Source organism: Bos grunniens, chromosome 19 (assembly GCF_055505025.1).
Source record: "Bos grunniens cultivar Pamir isolate PY7600 chromosome 19, Bosgru_T2T1.0, whole genome shotgun sequence".
Taxonomy (NCBI): Eukaryota; Metazoa; Chordata; class Mammalia; order Artiodactyla; family Bovidae; genus Bos; species Bos grunniens.
The window spans coordinates 44,843,648-44,866,123 of NC_141183.1; the positions used below are offsets into that span (position 1 = coordinate 44,843,648).

The 22,476-nt window shown below is 36.8% G+C and overlaps 2 protein-coding genes across 13 annotated transcripts in view; one reads left to right on the top strand and one right to left on the bottom strand.

The window, feature by feature from the left end:
- The window catches only part of EVI2A (ecotropic viral integration site 2A), a 38,783-nt gene extending 22,020 nt beyond the window's left edge, over positions 1-16,763 (bottom strand). The window contains exon 1 of the mRNA XM_086360199.1: positions 16,680-16,763. The gene's annotated coding sequence lies outside the window, so the exon portion shown is untranslated. The remainder of the gene's footprint in view (positions 1-16,679) is intronic.
- NF1 (neurofibromin 1) overlaps positions 1-22,476 on the top strand; it is a 257,608-nt gene that overhangs the window by 224,861 nt on the left and 10,271 nt on the right. For 8 of the 12 annotated variants that reach the window (XM_086360180.1, XM_086360182.1, XM_086360194.1 and 5 more), the window contains 11 exons: positions 1,770-1,910; positions 4,568-4,694; positions 6,238-6,369; positions 8,234-8,369; positions 9,767-9,924; positions 12,986-13,108; positions 13,517-13,647; positions 13,805-13,905; positions 15,706-15,848; positions 16,201-16,247; positions 17,491-17,707. In XM_086360180.1, the coding sequence (XP_086216306.1) occupies positions 1,770-1,910; positions 4,568-4,694; positions 6,238-6,369; positions 8,234-8,369; positions 9,767-9,924; positions 12,986-13,108; positions 13,517-13,647; positions 13,805-13,905; positions 15,706-15,848; positions 16,201-16,247; positions 17,491-17,707 (1,456 nt within the window). The remainder of the gene's footprint in view (positions 1-1,769; positions 1,911-4,567; positions 4,695-6,237; positions 6,370-8,233; positions 8,370-9,766; positions 9,925-12,985; positions 13,109-13,516; positions 13,648-13,804; positions 13,906-15,705; positions 15,849-16,200; positions 16,248-17,490; positions 17,708-22,476) is intronic. The other 4 variants (XM_086360187.1, XM_086360188.1, XM_086360189.1 and 1 more) reach the window with 2 other exon arrangements.

Sequence of the window (22,476 nt, forward strand, 5' to 3'; positions counted from 1 at the left end):
CTCTTCTGCCTCCTGCTTCTCACCTTTCCCCAGCAAAGGAGGATAAAAAAAATTCAGAAGTGATTATACCTCCCTTAAGGAGAAACCTATTACAGGGAGAAATTAATCATCCTCGATGCTTACCTGTACACCCTGGATCCGAACAGAATTTAGGGGTTTAGCTAAGGAATTTGCCAATCCCAGCTAGGATCCGTTGGGATTTGTTAAGGAATTTTAATTGACCATCTGGACCTATGAGCCCAGGTTTTCAGATCTGTATCAACTAATGCAGATGTTAGTTTCTGAAAACAGAACAAGGCAATGACTAGAGAAAGCAAGGTGAAAATACCACTTAAAGGACTGTGAATCACATAGTCCAGAAGCTTGCACCAAATACAAGGAATTAGCTCAGAAATTACTGAAACCTATGTCAGAGCTTTCTCCAAAAACCATAAATGGACAAAGATTCAACAGTGCAAGCAAAGATGAGATGAATCAATCCAAACTATTATGGAAGATTGGGGGGAAAAGGTTTTAAGCAATATTCTGGCTTGACATTTGAGTCATTCTAACAACTAAAATGATCCTTTTGCTTAACTCCACCTTTAAAGAAGGCTTAGATGAGGATTTAGCTACTTTTGTCAAAGACAGTCTAGGTTGGTCTGAGTGACACACAAAACACTCTTGTTACACGGGCTGACCAACTTTTCAAAACCCTTAAAAAAAAAGGGAGTATCTGTGAAAATTATGAAACTTCATTTGCACCACTTTATTACCCAATGCCAGTAGAAAATTAACTGAACCCCAACCAATTTAATTCCCAAAACAGTAGAGAAAGCTTGAAGGAAAAAAAAAAATCTCTCTTTAGAATTCTTGTCCTGAGGGCAGAAACTCCTACTAGGAGAACCTGATTTTCTCTCCCTGTGCCTTGAGACCCAGAGCTCTCTGGATCACTTATCTAGACTGTCTCTTAATTGCTGAAACTGAGTTGGGGGGGAGGAAAGAAGCCTTTTAAATTTTCTTATTCCAACTTATTCACATTTTGTTTTATATTGTCATATTTGATTCATGACTAAGTTTAGAAAATGAAGGTATATCTCTGACTGTGTCTGTTTGGATATATGTACGTCTCAGTATGTTTCTTTGGATAATATTGCTGCAGTTAATTTGTAAAATGAGCTCTAACCTAACCAGCCTAAAGAAAAATAAGCACTTGCAAATCAAGCAGTTCTAAATACAAGAGAAATTAACCTAAGTGAATTTCAGGTTCACATGAATTAAGAAATATTCAGTATTAAGTACCTGGTATTAATATTTGTTGATCTAATTAATATAGACATGCTTAAAATATTAAGCATAATATTTTCATTGTGCCTAGGTTTAATATGTTAAATAAAGTGTTGTTATATCTGTTACAAATTTGTAAGCAAGGAAAGTAACTCAACTAAAGAAACTTTTAAGGAAAGAAAGCATAAATGATATAGGAACTTTTAGATAAACTCTATTAAGGGGCTACCCCAATGGCTCAGCTGTAAAGAAGCACCTGCCAGTGCAGGAGATACAGGTTCGGTCCCTGGGTCGGGAAAATTCCCTGGAGTAGAAAATGGCAGCCCACTCCAGTATTCTTGCCTGGAAAATACCATGGACAGAGAAGCCTGGTGGGCTACAGTCCACGGGGTCAGAGAGTCAGACACGACTGAGCGCACACGCATGATTTCTTGTATACCACAGTGTGTTCTGATGAGACGGTGGTGTATCTTACTAACCTGGAGTGCGTCTCCCCTGCCTAGGACTCCCCTCTGCACAAAGCCCTCTTTTGGGTTGCTGTAGCCGTGCTACAGCTCGATGAGGTCAACTTGTATTCAGCAGGCACTGCACTTCTGGAACAAAACCTGCACACCTTAGACAGTCTCAGGATATTCAATGACAAGGTAAACAAGCTTTCGGTTGGTGTTTCTAAATTATGCATGTTAGAGTGTCTCCTTTTTTTTGTTGTTGTTTTCTTTTAAAATTAGAAGAGATCCATCTTTAAATATGAATTTCTGTGTAACTGGTTGTGAATATATTCCTTACTAGCTCATAAAATGGTTTAAACTTTGCATACTTTTTTATATAAAAATAGCAAAAAAAACAGTACTTGCCCAATATTGGTAAACAGAATAAGGATAAAAATATTGAGTAATAATAATAGCTACCTTGCTAGGCTCTATGCTGTCTTATGCACTGTACATTCATTAATTGTAATTTCATAATCCAAGGGTAAAGGTTAGCATTCCCCACCCTTACTTCACTTCATGAAGAAATAATCTAAAAATAAGCTCACTTTTATTGAATTATGGTACTTAATGAGAAATAGGTATAATTAGAAGCAGATAAGGCGTCTAAAGGAAACTTTTGGATATTTAATTATGCTAGTCTTTTGTTTGCTTAATCCCACTTTAAAACATATTAATACCATCACCACCCCTCTTAAAACCTTTTAGTTTTGATTGAGATTGGGTTTTGGTTTGCAGAGTATAGTAAAAGAAATACAATAGTAAGAAATTATATTCATTTTGTCTTTGGAGGAAAAAAAGAGAAGCGTCTAGGAGAAAAGAGAGGAATTTTAAGACAGATAGGTGTATATAATAAGAGATTTGCTTAAAGCAAAATTAACAGACCTTGTGAGAAGAAAGAAACAGACCAGAGCCTGGTTTTATGTGTGAAGATGCCTGGTCTAAGCATTGTTTGTTTTGTCTTCCAAATAGTAGTGTAGTGTAGACCCACAATAGCTGGGGCTCTGGGAAATGTGGAAGCAGAATTTTAGATGTAGAAGTTATCTTGAAGTTTTATCATCCATTTTATAGGATAGAAAAGAACAAAGAAGTCAGGTAACTTGTTCATGTTTGTGCATCTGATTTGGAACTAGAATCTCTCTTTCCTAATTCCATTGCTCTTTTCTGGAGTGGTCTTAGGACAGTGGTGGTCAGAGAGATGGCTAGCTTTTGGCCTTTTGTATGAATATAGGATATTTGTGAGTGAAGTGTTTGTCTAGGAATATCTGCCTTGGCATTTTCATTGCCAAAATAGACCCATTAGCAGAAGTTAATATTGACTCCAAATGCCTCAGGATACTAGGAATCCATTAATAAAGCTTGTTAAAAGTTACCAGAATGAAAGATGAATAAGGTCTGAGGATCTATTATTTAACTTAATGACTATAGTTGATAACACTGTATTATAATTGAAATTTGCTAAGAGAGGAGAACTTAAATGTTCTCCCCCAAAAGAGGGGATGGGATATAAATATGTGAAGTGATAGTTTATTAACTTAATGGGAGAAATGTATATGTGAAAGGATATACATTCATTCTTCAAATCATCACATTGTACACATTAAATACCTTACAATTTTGTCAGTTATACCTCAGTAAAGCTGAAAATATATATATACATTGAACTTATAGTAAGTTAATACTTTAATATTTATGTAATATTCTGCAACTTGCTTTTTTTTAACAATATGAACATCTTTCTAAAGCATATATATATATACACACACAAAATTTCATGTGTGTGTGTGTATAATTCTTGCTCATGACTGCAGAGTATTTTACAGAATGCATGAGCCACAACGTATTTAACCTTGCCCATTAATGGACATTTGGTTTGTCTGTTATCTTTTTTTATTATAGAAAATGCTACTCTAAACATCTCTCTACATTTATTTTATAGTCTATGTTTTTCTTTCTTTGAGGTAGAAACCTAGACAGATCTGAACATGACCCTAAGTACTTTCAGTTTTTGCTTTAAAATAAAATCTCTGTGTATAAGAGAATCACAGGGCTTTTTTAAAAAAAAAAAAAAAGCAAATTGCTGGGCCTTACCACTTCCCATGATTCTGAGATGGAACCCAGTACTTTCCACCCTTGAACTAGCATCGTCAGTGATTTTAAGGCAGGTATTCCTGAAACCACACTTTAGGAAATATTGTTAAATACCTTAATTTAGAGGTCAAGTTACATAGCATTTTTGAGTTTCAGTTCTTTGTTTTACCACACTAGACTGTCAAATTCTCCAGGGCTAGTACTTTTTGTCTGTTTAGTTCACTGATATATCAATCAATCGATCAATCTGTAAAATGGAGCTAATATCTGTTACACAGAATTGCTTTAAGGTTTCAGTACATTAATGTATCTAACACTGTTCTATACAGCAGGCACTCAGTAGATATGAGTTCTCTTCATTCTCTTGAGTGTCCAGTCATAGTACACAAAGTGCCAGCTACAATTCAATGCATGGTCTTATTTAAAATAACAGTATAGGTTTTTAAAAGTCACCAGGATATAAATTGACAGTCACTTATTTTGCATTATAAATCAAAGCCGTTGTATCTTCCATCACCTTATTCCCTACATGCTTGACTCTTTTGCACTAATTTATTTCTGGTACCTTAAATGTTCTATGGTATTTTGTAGTCATCTGAAAATAATTTTTCTCAACCTAAAAGGATTATTGACCTTGTCATAGCTGTTGAACGCAAACAAAAACCAATTAAGTGATCCTTCCTGTGTGAACCCATCAACCATCTCATGATTATTTTTAATAGAGTCCAGAGGAAGTGTTCATGGCAATCCGGAACCCTCTGGAATGGCACTGCAAACAAATGGATCATTTTGTTGGACTCAATTTCAACTCTAACTTTAACTTTGCACTGGTTGGACATCTCTTAAAAGGTAGAGGCCTTGTGTCAAAATATTTTTATGAAATAGTATCAAGAAGCCAGAAGTAACTAAAATAGTTGATATAATTTGCCCCATATGTCTTACATTAAATGCAAACTATATGTCTTAGTGAGTTATGTTTTGTTTAGTATGTATTTTAATAGAGCCTGATTTCCATATCAAATACCAAATTTCCTTTAGAAAGCAAGGGAGTTGATTGTTACACAGTTTCTAAGTACTGAACTTTCTAATAGCTGTTTTATTAGTTAATGATACTTAAGTATCTTTTTGGTTATCAAAATAAGACAAATTAATAAATGTTATTTGAGTAACTCATGTTAGAAATTTGAGATTTGACCAGAGATTGTCTTAACTTGTTACTAATTTACTGTTGTTGACTCCTGTTATTACATACCATAGGACCTCGCCCTCTGGTCCCCATTCTCCCACTTCCACATTTCTGTATTACTTACAGCAGTGATCTCCAGTTATTCCTCAAAGTCAGCTCCCTCAGTCACTCATCTGACTTTACTCCCTACTTCTGACTTCACTGAATGTTAGCTTTGGTTGATTAATCTGGTACGGGCATGGCCCAAAACTGCAGTTAACAGAAATGGCGTATAGGGTGAGTCAGAAGCAAAAGCAGTGTAAAGTATAGCCTGGGATAAGTAGCTAGCATGAATTGCTGGTTTTAGATTTGGCCAAAATTAGAGACTCAAGCTAGAACTTGAATCTGCAGTTTTGTATCAATTTAAATGATTGTTAGGCTTGAGGGATCATAGAGGTTCCCCCAGGTTTTTAACCAGGTACACACACACACACACATACACTGGTGTGAATGTATGCATTTTATTTCACCACCTTATGAAATCTTTGCAAAAAAATATTGACCGTTTTAATCTCTAAAGGGAATAGGGATTGCTCAAAAGATACTACACTTACTGCAGGATACCAAGAGATGAATTGCAACTAGGCTGATAAAGTGCTTGCTTATTCTGTATTTCTAAAGGAATATGAAATATTTCCAGTATACAAATCCCCTGTTTTAAATGGAGTTGCATTAGTGATTAAAAGCTGTCCAGAAATCAAACTTACCCCCTAATCAACCCAATTCTTTGACCTTTGGGAGCATATAGTCCTTGTATCATAAGGTTTTTTCCTTTAACTAGAAAAAAAATTAAATGATAAAACCATGTTTTCAAAGCATATCTTAAAACTACAATAATAGGTTTTTAAAAAAAATCCTTGTGCTGTTGTAGGGAATAGAAGATCTGAAACACTTATCATCTTTCCTGATTTTCCTCTCCCTGAGGTACCTTAGTGTTCTAGGGAGTATTATTCTGTTCTGCACATTTTTGGTGCTTAATCCTGTATGTAATTAATTAACTGTTCACATATGTGTATATTTTACCTTCCCCAATGGCTGGTCTCAGAAGGCAGGAGTTCCCCCTTATATATTTCTCTTCTTTGCAGAGTTGCTAGTCACAGAATAAGAATTCAACAAATGCTTACTGAAAGAAAGAATTGACTTCTTGTTTGTTTTTATTTTTTCTAGGATACAGGCATCCTTCACCTGCCATTGTTGCAAGAACAGTCAGAATTTTGCATACACTACTAGCTCTGGTTAATAAACACAGAAATTGTGACAAATTTGAGGTGAATACACAGAGCGTGGCTTACTTGGCAGGTAAAAACACAAAGTAGACAAAATTAATCTTACAGGTGGCGCTAGTGGTAAGAAGAGACAGGGGTTTGGTCCCTGGAGGAGGGCATGGCAACCCACTCCAATATTCTTGTCTGGGAAATACCATGGACAGAGGAGCCTGGTGAGCTGTAGTCCATAGGGTCACAAAGAGTAGGACATGACTGAAGTGACTTAGCATGCACATAAACATCTAAGGACCACAAAAAAGGTACAGACACCTATGGGTTCTTCTGCTGATTGCTTGGCAGAGTAAAGAGTTCACAACTCAGTCCCGTGGTATTGGTTAAAATTTTGAAAGTTTGCCAAAACATTTTTCCTTATAAAAGAATTTGCATTAGTATATGAAATGGGTTCTCTTGTCATCTTTGGTTCGTGACACTACGTAACTCCCTGTTGTCTGTTATAAAATCTAAATGCCTGAGCCTAGCATCTTGACTGGAGAAGGCAATGGCACCCCACTCCAGTACTCTTGCCTGGAAAATCCCATGGATGGAGGAGCCTGGTGGGCTGAAGTCCATGGGGTCACAAAGAGTCGGACACGACTGAGAGACTTCACTTTTCACTTTGATGCATTGGAGAAGGAAATGGCAACCCACTCCATTGTTCTTGCCTGGAGAATCCCAGGGACGGCGGAGCCTGGTGGGCTGCCGTCTATGGGGTCACACGGAGTTGGACACAACTGAAGCGACTTAGCAGCAGCAGCATCTTGAAGGAGAAGGAAATGGTAACCCACTCCGGTGTTCTTGCCTAGAGAATCCTGTGGACAGAGGAGCCTGGGGCTGCTATCCATAGGGTCGCACAGTCGGACACGACTGAAGCGACTTAGCATACGTGCATTGGAGAAGGAAATGGCAACCCACTCCAGTCTTTTTGCCTAGAGAATCCCAGGGTCAGAGGAGCCTGGTGGGCTGCCATCTATGGGACTGCACAGAGTCGGACACAACTGAAGTGACTTAGCAGCAGCAACAGCATCTTGAGCCCTGAAGCAGCCCTCCTGATTCTGTCCTCTTTCTCTAAATGTCACAGGCTTAATTTTTATTTCCTTTCAAAATGGATGGGCTATTTTAAGCTAGTCTGCTTGCCATTTACTAGAAGTGCCTTTATGTCTCTTTAATATTCATTCCTGATGCCATTTGTTTTGCCTAGACTGTCTGCCCCTCCCCTCCTTCCATTATACCATCCTCGCTTGCTGTTGCCCAATTTGTGTTTCTCTTCTCATCAACACTTAGCACTTATATGTAACACAGTTTTTGAACATAGTCTTTTTTTAAAATTGGAGTATAGTTGATTTACAGTGTTGTATTAGTTTCCACTGTACAGCAAAGTGAATCACATACATATATATATATATATTCACTCTTTTTAGGATTCTTTTCGCATATAGGTCATTATGGGGTATTGAGTATAAACATAGTCATTTGATGGAAAGTGCTGATTCCCAGTTTAGCAGACTTCAGTTTGTAGCAACTTTTTTGAGTCATTTGACCTTGAGCAAATCATTTAACATTTCAAAGTATTTTTCTTTACCTAAGAAATGGACACTATAGTCCTGGCCTGCTGACCTTTTATGTTTGTTGAGGTCAAATATACATTAAAGCGCTAGACTCTATAGATACTGTTTAAGTCTCTGTTCAGTGTTTACATGCAGCCTTCCAAAACAGATAGCAAACCCTTTAAACAAATCTGTCCTAAGGGTTTATACCCTTAAACTTCATACTCTCCAAGACTCTTTACATGCATGTTTAGCAGCTGTTATTCTCTTTAGGAGCTTGTAAGAAGTATATCCTATTTTAAGTCGTATTTATGATTTATTAAATTGTTAAATCTTTCTTCTTGTTCCTTTTAGCTTTACTTACAGTGTCTGAGGAAGTTCGAAGTCGCTGTAGCCTAAAACATAGAAAGTCTCTGCTTCTTACTGATATTTCAATGGAAAATGTTCCTATGGATACATATCCCATTCATCATGGTGACCCTAGCTATAGGTAAGTGGGCTTCTCCTCCCATCATTACATAATTTTCATTAGATTTTGATTTTCCATGCCAGTGGAGTCAAGTAGCAGAGTAATCCAGAAGGTAATATAGAAGGGAAACTGAAGATAATCAAGGAAGAGTGTAAATCAAAACTCATTTTATAAATGTACAGTATTTTATGTGGGTTAGTAGTGAGAAGGGCTTCCCTGGTGGCTCAGACGGTAAAGCGGCTGCCTGCATTGCGGGGGACCTAGGTTTGATCCCTGGGTCAGGAAGATCCCCTGGAGAAGGAAATGGCAACCCACTCCAGTACTCTTGCCTGGAAAATTCCATGGATGGAGGAGTCTGGCGGGCTACAGTCCATGGGCCCGCCAAGAGTCAGACACGACTGAGCAACTTCACTTTCTTTTCTTTCTTTCTTTTCTTTCTTTCTTAGTAGTGAGAAAGTTCTTCTTACCTGATTGTGCTAATTAGTTAACATTACTTTGTCTCTTTTTAAGCACAAGTCAGTTGAATGATGAAGAGATGATCTAGAAAATATCAGATTGTAGGAGAAGGCCTTAGGAAAACCTAAGGTGAAATATAAGCAACATTATAAGCTTAATGATAGAAAACTGAGGTAAACAGATTTGTAAAAAGATTTACATGCCAACATATTTATGTATTTACTCATATCACACTAAAGTTACTAAAGATTTTTCTATAGTGCAGATTTAGATAAGATAATCAAATTATATTTGCTGTCATATATGGCTTTGGGTAGCATGTTTTTCACTAAAACATAGAGAAATTCCATAAAATTGGCATCACTTGGAGTTTTTTTATATTTTCAGTTAATGGTACCTTTAAGTGTTAGGTACAGTGTTGAACATAGGAAAATAATCATATATTTTTAGAGCTTGTATCATTAAATTTATCAATATCCCACTTTTTAATAAAAAGCCCTTGGCATTTTCCAACTGAGATGTTAACAATGTATGCAAAAGCTTTCCAGGCATACTTGGTTTTCAGTAGTCTTACTCTTTAGTCATTCCTATGATTATATTTATTTGAGATAATGCTCTTTTTGTTATGGAAAGTAAAAAGTGAATTTGTCTGTGTTCCCCTTGGTTTTTAAACCAGTGGTACAATTGCCTATTTAGACTTGATTTTCTCTTATTAAAAAATGAATGCAGTACAGTTAAGTTGAGCGTTTGTTGAGTACCTGCTATGTATAAGATGTCATGGCAAGAAAGTGAATACCTCCTGGGGATAAATTAAGAGTTTGTTCTCCAAAGTGCTTTAAAGTACAGTTTTAAAATTAATTAATCACTGCCATTGGGAAATAGGACAGCCAATTAGAAGGGCCAAGAATGCTTGTTTTTGTCATCATGTTTATTGATTCTTCTCAATTGTTTTAATTTCTCAGGACACTAAAGGAGCATCAGCCGTGGTCATCTCCCAAAGCTTCTGAAGGGTACCTTGCAGCCAGCTATCCACCTGCGGGCCAGACCAGTCCCCGAGCCAGGAAATCTATGAGCTTGGACATGGGGCAGCCTTCTCAGGCCAACACGAAGAAATTGCTTGGTTAGTTTATCTAAATTATGTAGAAATGTTTAGAGTTGTTTTTAAAAATGGTCAGATACTTTCACTCTTGGAAAATTATTTGAAGCTCTTAAAGATTATCAAAATGTTCTGTTTTTGATGCAGCAAAGTTTTTGATGTCAATGATAAGAGAGTTTGATAGATCAGTTAAGCCATATCAGTTAAGACAGAAGAATGAGAATGAGATCTCAGAACAGTTTTGTGGGGGATTCTTAGACTAAATATTGTGGCTGTACTTGTTTTATTCTGCCTTGTCCAGGCAGCAGGTAAACGAGAGTAGGAGAGACATTAGGTACTCACAGAAAAGGAAGAGTCTCACAGCATTCAGATGCAGCGCCTTTAACAGTATATTTTCCAAAATTATCATCTGTGGGTAGAATATATCACTATGCTATGAAGTATAATAATACTATTTGCCATCTTTTCTTAAAAAAAACAAAAAGGTAAGAGTTTTTGATTACTGTATTTTTTTATTACTCTAAGAAGATAGAATTCTTGAAAATTAAAACTGCTCTTTTATATCAACATTTGCCCATGAGAAATATACCTAAAATGCTGTGAGACCCTTTCCCTTTTCAAAAGCTGAAGTGAATAATGAGAGAACCCACTGATCCCGCCTCACCACAGGTTGAATACAAAGGTGCTCTTACACAGCTTTGGCTAAGGAAGTATAAAATAAGGAACCTGCCAATAAACCATGGTTTCAATGAAACCATGAATGTTAATCACTATGACTAGTCACATAAGACTGTTCTCTTTTGTTTGAGTTTCTTTCTGTTTATACTTTGCCACAAATAATGTTCTAGGAGTTTTCTGATTACTTAGTGTTTTGTGATTCTCAATTTTCATGCCAAGGACATTGTAAATGAAGAACTAACTTCAGAGAAAACGCAATATTGAATTCATTCAACCCATGTGCTAGATAAAAAAGTTATATCGTCTTTGCCCTTGGAGGAGCTCGTAGTTTGATGGCTAAGACATAATCATACAATTGCAACAGCATCCCCGGGTGCCATTAAATATGGCTTGATGAGGGAAAACTGAGGATTGGGGGAAATTAGGAAAAGCTATAGAAGTGAGGTAACATTTAACCTGGGTCTTGAAGATTTGACACCTGTTTGCCAGGTAGACACAGGATAAGGAAGGCATGCATTCAGGAGAGGTGGGAATAGCATGAATAATGCAAAGTCAGGAAAAGCAATGGGGTAGGAAATGAGGCTAGAGAAGGCTTGGAACTAGTTTGTAGGAGACTTTGTGCCATGTTAAGAAATTTAGTCTTATCATGTATCCAGCAGAGATCTTTAAATAGGGAAGGGACATTACAAAATTTTATTTTTAGGAAAGGTTTTTGGCTACAATATGGAGAAAGGGAAGTTTTTTTGGCAAAGGAATCATTTAAGAAATTGTTACAGCAATCCAAGCAAAAAAATGGCATAGGCCTACACTAAGGCAGGAGCAATGGAGGAATGGAGAAAAGGAATCAGCTTTGGGACTTCAGTTTAGTTCAGTTCAGTCTGACTCTTTGTGACCCCACGGACTGCAGCACGCCAGGCCTCCCTGTCCATCACCAACTCCTGGAGTTTACTAGGGCCTGACTATATGGGCCAGGTAGGGCAGGAGAAGGCCAAGAAAGATGTCAAAAGTTTCTGGCTTCAAAAACTGTCTGGGTAGTGACCCCATTTGCAGAGATTGGGGCTAATATATTTATAGCACAAGGTAATTCAGATTGGTTGGTATTATATGTGGGCTTCCCTGGTGGCTCAGAAGGTAGAGTCCCCCCACAATGCCAGAGACCTGGGTTCAAACCCTAGGTTGGGAAGATCCCCTGGAGAAGGGAATGGCTACCCATTCCAGTATGGGATACCTTCAGAATTCTCAGAATGTATATCTAAGAGATAAATGAAAACATACATCTGGAGATCAGGAAGAGAGAAGTGGACAAGTAGCACTTTTAGAATTAATTAGCTCATTAGAGAGCTAAAGCTGTAGGAGTGAAGGAGATCTCCCAGGAAGAATGCAAGAGTGTAAAGTAAAAAGGAAGAATGAAATTTGATACTTTAACTGGTCACTGGCTGAATGTCTAGCCTTGTGACTTCAAGCTAATCTCTTAAGCGATGGCTTCCTCAGTTTATAGGTACAGAAAATGAAGAAGTTAGACTAGATCCTTTGGGCTGTTAAATTATTTGACCTTGATTTTTATGACTATTGTGAATAATTATTAGTATTAAAACTTGAGGTTAATAGAAGATTAAATTTCTCAAGTGTTCAGTTGTCTTCAGTTCTGGGTTTTAAAAAGTAATACTGTCACAAGTATTCCAGATTTATTTTTAGAGCTGCACCAAGAAAAATAAGAGAATTTCTTATAATACAAAGAACAGAAATATGTAAGTTCCAAATAACCCAATTTCAATATTTTATTTTAAGAGAAAGTTTTTCAACAGTGATAGAGAACCGATTAGAGAAACTCAAAGCCAAGTGAATGGTCCTGCTTGCTATTTTTGAAGCATCTCCCAGTGTATCTATTATTTAATACTTTCAGGCATGCCGATCCTTTCAGTATTTAGTACTTTCAGGCATGCAGAGCTTGAAGAACTAAAATCAAAGTTTGATTTTACCTTCATTTGGAAATTCTTTATATGTTAATGACTTTTTGGCACCAGCAGAATGTCTTAAATTGAAAAAAGGCGGTTCAGACATAATTGATCTTTGCTACTAAGTAGTGCCCATCTCTGTACTTATTATTAAATACTATGCTTGCTGGTGGAGTTTAGTTTACCTCCAGTGTAGTACATGTAATCTCAATTTGATTTGGACCAATGAGGCACATCCAGTCCTGAAAGAGCACAGCTATTTAGCCAAAATTCCTTCAGAAGATGAAGAAATATGGAGAAGAGAGGAACTCTGCCCCAGGGATGTTTGAGCTTTCTTTGGGTCCTAAGTGAAAATGCAAACACTTTATGCCCAAACATTTTCTTTTTAGTATATTCCTATTCACAGACACTGTGGTTAATAAACTTCCATATTCTGTAACTTTTGTTTATAGGAACAAGGAAAAGTTTTGATCACTTGATATCAGACACAAAGGCTCCTAAAAGGCAAGAAATGGAATCAGGGATCACAACACCCCCCAAAATGAGGAGAGTAGCAGAAACTGATTATGAAATGGGTGAGAAACAAAGTTAATAATTAATCTAGATCATTGAAAGTAAGGAGGGAGAGTACATTAAAAGCCATATTTGCTTTCCAGCCATTTCTTAGTGTCCTTAGGATGAAATATAGAAACATTTGCTCTTTTTCAGAAGATAAGCTGTACAGTCCTTAAAATGACAAATACCTGAAATATGTGTGGAAAGTAATCCTACATAGGATTGTAAACAGCATCGTAAACAGCTAGCCAGAACTTTCATATATAGATGAATAGTAATTTTGTATGATGTTTATGTTGATATTTTAAGTGTCTATTAAAAAGCTATTGAATTATAGAAATGACATTAAAATATAGCAGGTGAAGTAGTATCTAGTGTGTTGTATTCAATTAATACAGCTGATTGTATTAATCCATATCTTACCGCAGAAACCCAAAGGATTTCCTCATCACAGCAGCACCCACATTTACGCAAAGTTTCAGTGTCTGAATCAAATGTTCTTTTAGATGAAGAAGTACTTACTGATCCGAAGATCCAAGCACTTCTTCTTACTGTTCTGGTAATCCTTTTGCTTTTTATGTATTTTTTTTTCCTGGTCTACTCTTAGAAGGCCCTCAAGTATTAAAAACATGAAAGGAAGTCTATATTCAGCTTCTCACCGAAACAGATAACAATTCAGCCACAAAATAAAATGTGTTTTGTTTACTTGTTTGCAGGCTACACTGGTGAAATACACCACAGATGAGTTTGATCAACGAATTCTTTATGAATACTTAGCAGAAGCCAGTGTTGTTTTCCCCAAAGTTTTTCCTGTTGTGTAAGTATCTCCACCTGCATTTAACTTTTGTATCTGTCTTGAAGTCAAATGTTTTATAAAAGTTTAGGGAAAGTATCACCCAGTAGTGTTCACTGATTGTGGAGAGGGAAACATGAGGTAGTGGATAGTGATTTTAGCTTAGAGACAGGGGGTTTAATGAGACCTAAGATTTGTTTCGGCCTGTCAGTCAGGACAAACATTTTGTTTATCTTGTTGTTTCCGTTGTGTTCATTGTGATGAGCATCATTTATTTCCTCACTTAGGAGGAAACTGTTAGATTGCTATTAATGTATTTAAATTAGCATACCTGTTATGGTTCCTTTCTCAGTAGAGCTTTTATTTTTAATCCATAGTTGAGTGAAAGCAAAGTTGACCTCTTATTTGGGAGATGAATTTTATTCTCTCTTAAGGGATGAAATCATATTAGCCTCCAAGTGTTCAGATCTAAATAACCCAAAGAAATTTGGGATCCCCTGGAGAAGGAAATGGCAACCCACTCCAGTGTTCTTACCTGGAGAATCCCACGGACAGAGGAGCCTGGCGGGCTACAGTCCGTGAGGTCACAGGAGTCGGACATGACTTAGCAACTAAACCACCACCACCATTCCTAATGTAGGCCTTTTGTGTAGTGTCATTATTTCCTTGTTTTTGTTTTTTATTTTATTTATTTTTATTTATTTATTTGGCTGTGTCTGGTCTTAGTTGCAGCATGCTATGCTATGCTAAGTCACTTGTCGTGTCCAACTCTGTGTGACCCCATAGACGGTAGCCTACCAGGCTCCCCCGTCCCTGGGATTCTCCAGGCAAGAACACTGGAGTGGGTTGCCATTTCCTTCTCCAACGCGTGAAAGTGAAGTTGCTCAGTTGTGTCCGACTCTTAGCGACCCCATGGACTGCAGCCTACCAGGCTCCTCCATCCATGGGATTTTCCAGGCAAGAGTACTAGAGTGGGGTGCCATTGCACAGAATCTTTTAGTTGCAGAATGTGGGATCTAGTTCCCTGCGTGTATGCATGTATGTGTTCAGTCATGTCCGACTCTTTTGCTACCCCATAGACTGTAACCCTCCAGGCTCCTCTGTCCGTGGAATTTTCTAGGCAAGTGGAATGGATTGCCATTTCCCTCTCTAGGGGATCTTCCCAACCCAGGGATCAAACTGTGTCTCTTGAATCCCCTGCATTGACAAGCAGGCAGATTCTTTACCACTGAGCTACCTGGGAAGCCTTTCTTTTTGTTTAATCTTATTTATAAATTTCAGAGTTTTATGTACTTGGCCCTTGGTTATTTTTATTAATGGAGTTAGGTGAGTTAGAAATAGTCGATTTCCTTGTAAGTTTGAATTGGATCATATATTCCACCCCCTCCAAGCTAATTTTGTTCTCCTTATTTGATCTGATTCAGCATTTATTAACACTGACTAATACTAAATTTAGTTTTAACTCCTGGGTACATACCAGTAATCAGCAGGAAGAGATGGTCCTAAAGCATGCTGAGTGGCTGATAGTAGCCAGCCGTGTCTTGAGCAAACAGTCAGCATGTGTAGTTAAGCATGGTTATGTGACATTACTAGTTGGTTGCTTTTACTGTATTTTTCCTGATGACTATAAACACAGAACAAAACAAAACAGAAAAGCAAATACCTTCATATTACATTATAAAATTTGGAAAAGCACCAGGAATTAAAAAAAGCACTCATTACCCTTCATTTTTATCACATTGTTCTAGGAAAGAATATATGTTTTCCAGTATATATTTTCATTTAATTTTCCTTTAAAATGTTCCTCTGTTGACTTTTTTTTAGGCACAATTTGTTGGACTCTAAGATCAACACCCTGTTGTCATTGTGCCAAGATCCAAATTTGTTAAATCCGATCCATGGAATTGTGCAAAGTGTGGTGTACCATGAAGAATCCCCACCACAATACCAAACATCTTACCTGCAAAGTAAATAAATGTATCGGGAGGAGGATTGTTGATGAACTTGACACAGGCGTGCTGCTAAAGAATACACTAGCTGAAGAATGTCTGATGAGGAATAGGCTTGTTCATACCTCTCTAATGTGCATTTTCTTACTCTTAATGTTGTGTTCAGTATGATAACTGGTTGATAACTTTTTTAACTAAAGTATGTTTTTATACTGAGTGTACTTTTGGTGAATTTTAGTCTACTTTGATACTCATCCTAAAAAAAAATGATTTTACTGTACATGTAGGTTTTACATATCGTCAGCTATATAAATTAATTTCTATTAAAAGTGTCATGCTTGTTATAAGAGTAACATTTGATTTGTTGCAGGTTTTGGTTTTAATGGCTTATGGAGGTTTGCAGGACCCTTTTCAAAGGTAAGAAAATTTATTTTTCTCTGCTGACAAAATGAAAATTTTATTTATATAAGTATGCCTGTTTTAAGAACACACAAAGTGCTGAAAAGCAGAATGATTCACACAAATACATACGTTATTTTTATTAAAAGTTTTCTACCTCAAGATTCTTTCCAAGAGGCAATACCTTTAATATGTTTATATACTAGCTTTTACAAAAAAAAAATGAACTAAATTTTTGCTTGACTTTTCAGAAAGGTATAATAAACCTCTGTAAACTTTTCTACCCTCAGTCCCTGATGTAATTGATGACCTTTAGGCACACACTAGGGTATCTTATGATTAGGAAAGAGTATTACATATGGCTGAAATCTACCTCATGACCTGAAATTAATACAGTGTTATATGTCGATTAAGCCTGTTTTTAAAATTACATAATGAAAAAAATCTTACCTTGTGAAAACATTTTTTTCCTCCCAAGCTGTTGCATTAGATTCACTCTTCCCTGAAATTATCCTCATGTGGTCCATTCAGTTTGTTCTTTGATTGGCTTTCATTGATATCGTGTGACATAAATATGTTTTTAATGATTCTCTCTGTATATGCTCTCTCTCCAAATTGATTGAGGTTCCTTGAAGGCAGGACTTCTATTTCTTCCCCTAGTGCAGTGTTCTAGAGATAGGGATGCCAAATCAGTGTAAATAGTGTAAACTTTGTTTTAAAAATTGAGTGTTTAGTTTTATTTAATTAATACTGAATATCTCTTGATATGCAAAGGCTATCATTTACAAAATGGGCCTGAAGTCACAGAAATAAGTGTGTCATGCAGAAACTTTTGTGGTTTGATTGCCAGTAACCCTCCATTCTCTTCAGAGTGTTTAGTTAGTTGAATCTCTAAATGGCAGCTGGAATGATGCTCTGCTCATTCTCCCTGTTTTGAAAAATAGTATAGACATCATTCCTAATAATTGAGTTGTCTCAGGATTAATTCAGTCTTTGTCTACGTGTGGCCTCCAGTAATTGCAGGTTCATCTGGAAGCCGTAAGTGTAAGCTGAATAAAATTCCCAGTTGTAAGTCCCATGGTAGTCTATAAATATTATTTTATCCCCTCCCCCACCTTTTTTAATGATCTGTAGTATAAAAGAAGAAAAACAACAAATTAACCCCAAAATAAAAATTGAATTACTCTTTTTTGGCTTCAAAGGGGATTTAGAAAAAATAAAAAAGAATGGAGCTAAAATAATTTCATATTTTCCATTACAGCAAACACAAATCCCAGACTATGCTGAGCTAATTGTTAAGTTTCTTGATGCCTTGATTGACACGTATTTGCCTGGAATTGATGAAGAAACCAGTGAGGAGTCCCTCCTGACACCCACATCTCCTTATCCTCCTGCAGTGCAGAGCCAGCTTAGTATTACTGCTAACCTTAACCTTTCTAATTCCATGACCTCACTTGCAACTTCCCAGCATTCCCCAGGTCAGTAAATGTACTCTTTATATAAATTTGAGCAATAATATTACTATACAACATTAGGAATTCCCTTGTTATCAGTTTACAGCAGATTTTGCTCCTTTTTATTATGAAATTCATCTTACATTTCTTCTTTACCTTGTAGCTGATTTGAATTTTGGTTTCTGTAAAACTTTCTACTTTCAAAGAGTTCAACAAAAATACTGACATGTTTATAGAGTGTTTACATAAAGTATTCCAAGGTTGAAACATTTTTAGGAGTTGAGGCAGGAAAAGTAGCCTCAGGGACAGGTAATCCCTGTAAGTGAACAGAATTATAATTCCCTTACTAGATATACTAATCTTGCCCTAGTGTTTCTGTGTCTCTGACACAGCCTACTCAATCCAAAGAATCTGCAAAGTATAGTAGCGTCCCTATTCCCTACTGCCAGCAACAACCTGAAAATCTAGGAGTAAACAAGCACCCAGACAAAAAAGCCACACCAAAAACATAACATCTTAAAGCCCATAAGCATATTCCTTACTCTGAAGTCACTCTTAGGTCCAAGTGTGGAAAGTATACCAATTCAGCATGCAACTAACAGGTGGATACATTGAGAAATAGCTAATAGCTCGAGTGGGGCTAAGATAAGCAAGATGGCAGAAACAGCAACTGTACAGAACCTTGGGCTCATTCATTGTCAAAGCAGATGATTCCTTATGACTCTGGTCAACCCTGGAGGGGTTACTCAACTGACACCATTGTGTGTATTATAGTGACAGTAATAATGAAGGGAGTCTTCCATTGTGGTCTTGTTTATACTCAGAAAGATATCTTTCTAAAGTGGTTAAAATTTAAAAGGTTTTGTGTTTAAATTTCCATTATCTGAAAAGTTTACTTATGAAACACTTCATGCTATAAGGAAAAGTTATTAGATGTAGTTAAGTGTTAAGTGGATTTTCTTTTAAAAAGCCAAGGAATATATTATAACTACTTTGTATTGTTCAAGATCCATAACTAGAATTTCCAGTTTATAATCCTGGTTTTGCCTGAATATTTAGACATACATAGTTTTGAAGGTTCTAAAGAACTTGGCAAATCTAGTGCCCGGTTCATACATATTATAAATCATTATATTAAACAGCTGTATTCATCTATGATCTGTTAAGCCTTGGTCAACAACAAAACCTTGGTCAGCAGAGGAAACAAATTATATGACCTAGCACTTATTTTCAGTCACCTTACTGCAGCTAGTCAGGTTTCCCCTCCCCCCAAAAATGTAAGAGAAATCTTGCCAACTTTTCCCCTCTATAACTGTGTTAATTTGACCTCTGTCACCTACTCCCTAGGACAGTGTTTCTTCAAGTGTGGTCCCAAGATCACAGCCTCAGTGTCATTTAGGAGCTTGTTGAAACATGGTTGCTGGAATCCCACTCCAGACCTCCTGCACGAGAAACTCTGAGAGTGGGGGCCCAGCGAGCATTTTAACAAACACTCAGGTGATTCTTACTCACTAGAGTGTGCACAGGATCTTGCCCCATTATCAGCATTTCAACTGTTAAAGCCAGGGCAAAACTTTACTGTCTTCTAGATACTGCAGTGACTGCACTCTTTCCCTCGTCACCACCCCCTCCCACCCAGCCCTCCAGTATAAAATCTTAGCTCTTTGGAGCTAGAGGGTACTACAGAGGTAATTTAGTTCTGAGCTCACAATGTCATGTATGAAGGGGAGACTGGGCTTAGAAGAGCCAAGTGAATTGCTTTATCACACAGTCTTATCTAGAACCAAGGCCAGTGTTCTTTCTACCGCATTCGTTGCCTTCCATATCTGCCATCTTTCTTCCTTCTCTTTCCTTGCTTTTCCCTTTTTCTTTCATATATTTACGTCTGTCTCATTATTTCCATCTGCCTTACCTAAGTCTGCCACTCCTTTTCTTCTGTAGAGCTCTCTATCGTCTGGGTTAGTCAACCACTGAAGTTGATCACCACTAGAAAATCCGTAGACTCTGCCTATATTGATCCTCTTGTTTTTCAAGTTTGGTTCATTTTGACCAACCTTTTGCTTCTTGGGCTACTAAAGAGATGTTAAAGCTGGCAAAATGATTAGTTGTTTTTATATTGACTTTTGGTTTTTTTTAATCCAGACTACCAGGGATATTTCTGCCTATTTTTACCCACTGATAGAGACAATAAAATAATCAGATTAAAATACAGGTACCAGCACATATTCTGGTAGTTGATGAACTGTTCATGTCCTGTGTTGATTGAACATTAACCATATCATTTGCTTAGAAAAATAGTCCTACTCTGCAACCTCTTACTTAGAATTGTCTAGAAAAATCAAAGAATAGCATATGTGGTTTTGGTTACAGTTTTAAACCTACAGTGTCACCTCCAGTAGCTCTCCAAAGATGGCTGCTTGAATAGATTCTAACACCCTGAAAACCTCTGACTATTCTGAAATGAAACTGAAGTTTAAAAGTGATAGAATTATTTCTTTAGAATAATGGTGTTCAGCATTTTCTCTCTAAATTGTATGTCCTTTGGTTTGCCCAGATTATTTTACTACATTTTATTAGAGAAAGAGTTTATCTTTTCATTAGTCACTTTACTCTTTGATGAAACCCATTTGTATCTCTAAATTGTGGATTTATCTCCATGAAAGGATCCTGATTTATCTATCTGCCTAAATTATTGTGTTTTTGTCATTTGTACTTAGGTAATACCTCTGATAAGAGTTTATACTTTCTAACTAGGCATGCTGTTTTATATCTTTAGGTCCTTGTAATCTTATATCCCTGTCTCCTCAATTCTTTGTGGAACTGAGTTTGCTGATATCAAAGGGCTAAAAGAAGTGATGAATCTAATCCAGATTCACAGCTCACTCCAGCATTTCAACTTTGGTATTTAGTTGAATAGAAACCAGAATATTTCCCTGTCTCCACTTTCATTAGCCATGTGCTAAGCAGTATTTAAAGAATCCCTGTGTCTCTCCCTGAAATGGACCATGAGTGTTGCTTGCCATTAATTACCCAAAATCAACCCACACTAGTCTACTGAATTTTAAGCAGGTGTAAGCTCTGTTGCTTTATGTCAAAAAGCAGAAGATGCTGATCTGCACACAGCTCAAACTTTGCTTCAAACTTTCCGTCAGTTTAAGACTTTGCTTTCTGGATCTTTGGTACTTAGCAGGATTGACCACTAAGCTGTATCTTCTTTTGGTCCCCAGTATTCTCTGCCATCAAATTAGCTACATAAGAAGTTCGTGAACTCCCTAGCCCTCCCCATTAAGCATTAAACCTTATTTAAGTAAAAATTATGATGATAATTCAGTAAGTCACCAGCTTCTGAGGAAGTGGCAGTCATTTACATAAAGCCAGCGTCCCTGAAAATGCATTCTTCTTGACAGATGATCATAGGCCATTTGTCTATCCCCTTAACACAAGGAGGATTATTTTATAAGTTTTATATTTTTATATATGAAGATACATAAATGACTGTCTTCTGACTCCACTCCTCGCAGAAATTGAATTTGTTATCTGTGGAGCCAGTGGAGTATACTCAGAGTTCATTGCATATGAAATTATGTTAACTGTGGCCCTTTTACCCAAATGAACATAGAACTTTGTCTTTTCAGATTTTCCCACATGCCATTATCAGAACCTTGAAGAGAATCTATAACATTTACTCTTTGATAAATAAGGATATTTCAAATTTGATATTGTGATCCATTCTTTGGTCCAGTGTAGCTGAGCTGGACATGAATTGAAGAACCAGGATTAGAGCTAGAAAATTAAAATGTTATCTACTAAAAATGCTGTATATGGGACTTTCTCTTGCTTAAGAAGGCCATAAGTGGCTCTCTAACAGGGTGAGCAAAGATGCCTTTTTAAAACCATGTTATGAGTGCTTTATAACCATTTCCAGTATGCATTTCAAATACAGTCTTCCTGTATCCTCTTCAGATGTTAAAGAGCAAGTATACTAGAAATAAATATCCAGATGGCATTATATGGATTTGGTGGGCTACGGTCCACGGGCCCGCAGAGTTGGACACAGCTGAGCACACAAGCAGTAGTTGCTGGATGACAGTATTCATTAAAAAGAGATTAAATAGATTCATCTACAGTATATTAAAATTTAATTTATATTCTACTGAGACCTCCTAATATTTTTCACACTGTAATTTAATTCAGTAAACACTCAAACTCATATATTGTAGGTATTCAGTAGGTACTCCAGAACATTTAAAGATGACAGAGACCCTGGTCCCCAGAGACTTGGCAGTTTTTGCCTATGGATCTCAGTATTCAATTTCAGCTGAAGTTGTTATTTCCTTCCGAGGCATGTTTAACAAATCCTTTGTGTACACAAGTTCTTTGATTTTTAAGTACAAGATTAATACTACAATACTCTGTAGAAAATAACCCCAAATCCAGATTTTGTCTTGAATTATCAGAGATGTTCATTGTTTACTACATGCAAGGGACTCTGTTAAACCAAGGGAAGTGGGGACACTAATAAGACATGAGACCTGCCCTCGAATAGATTTCAGAACAGTGAGAGTGGCAGGGTATACACAGTATACTGTTTTGACCTCTTTTGTGACCTTTTGTACTTACATTGTACCTTGCAACTGTAAAGTATTCTCATCATTCAGAAGGACATCTGTTTGGAAAAATCAGGTGATAATTATGGCTAAAGTTTAATAATATATTTTTTACCTCAAAAATATATGAGATGTATATTATATTTTTTAGCAAAAATAAGCCTATGATCTATTTTAAATATTTTT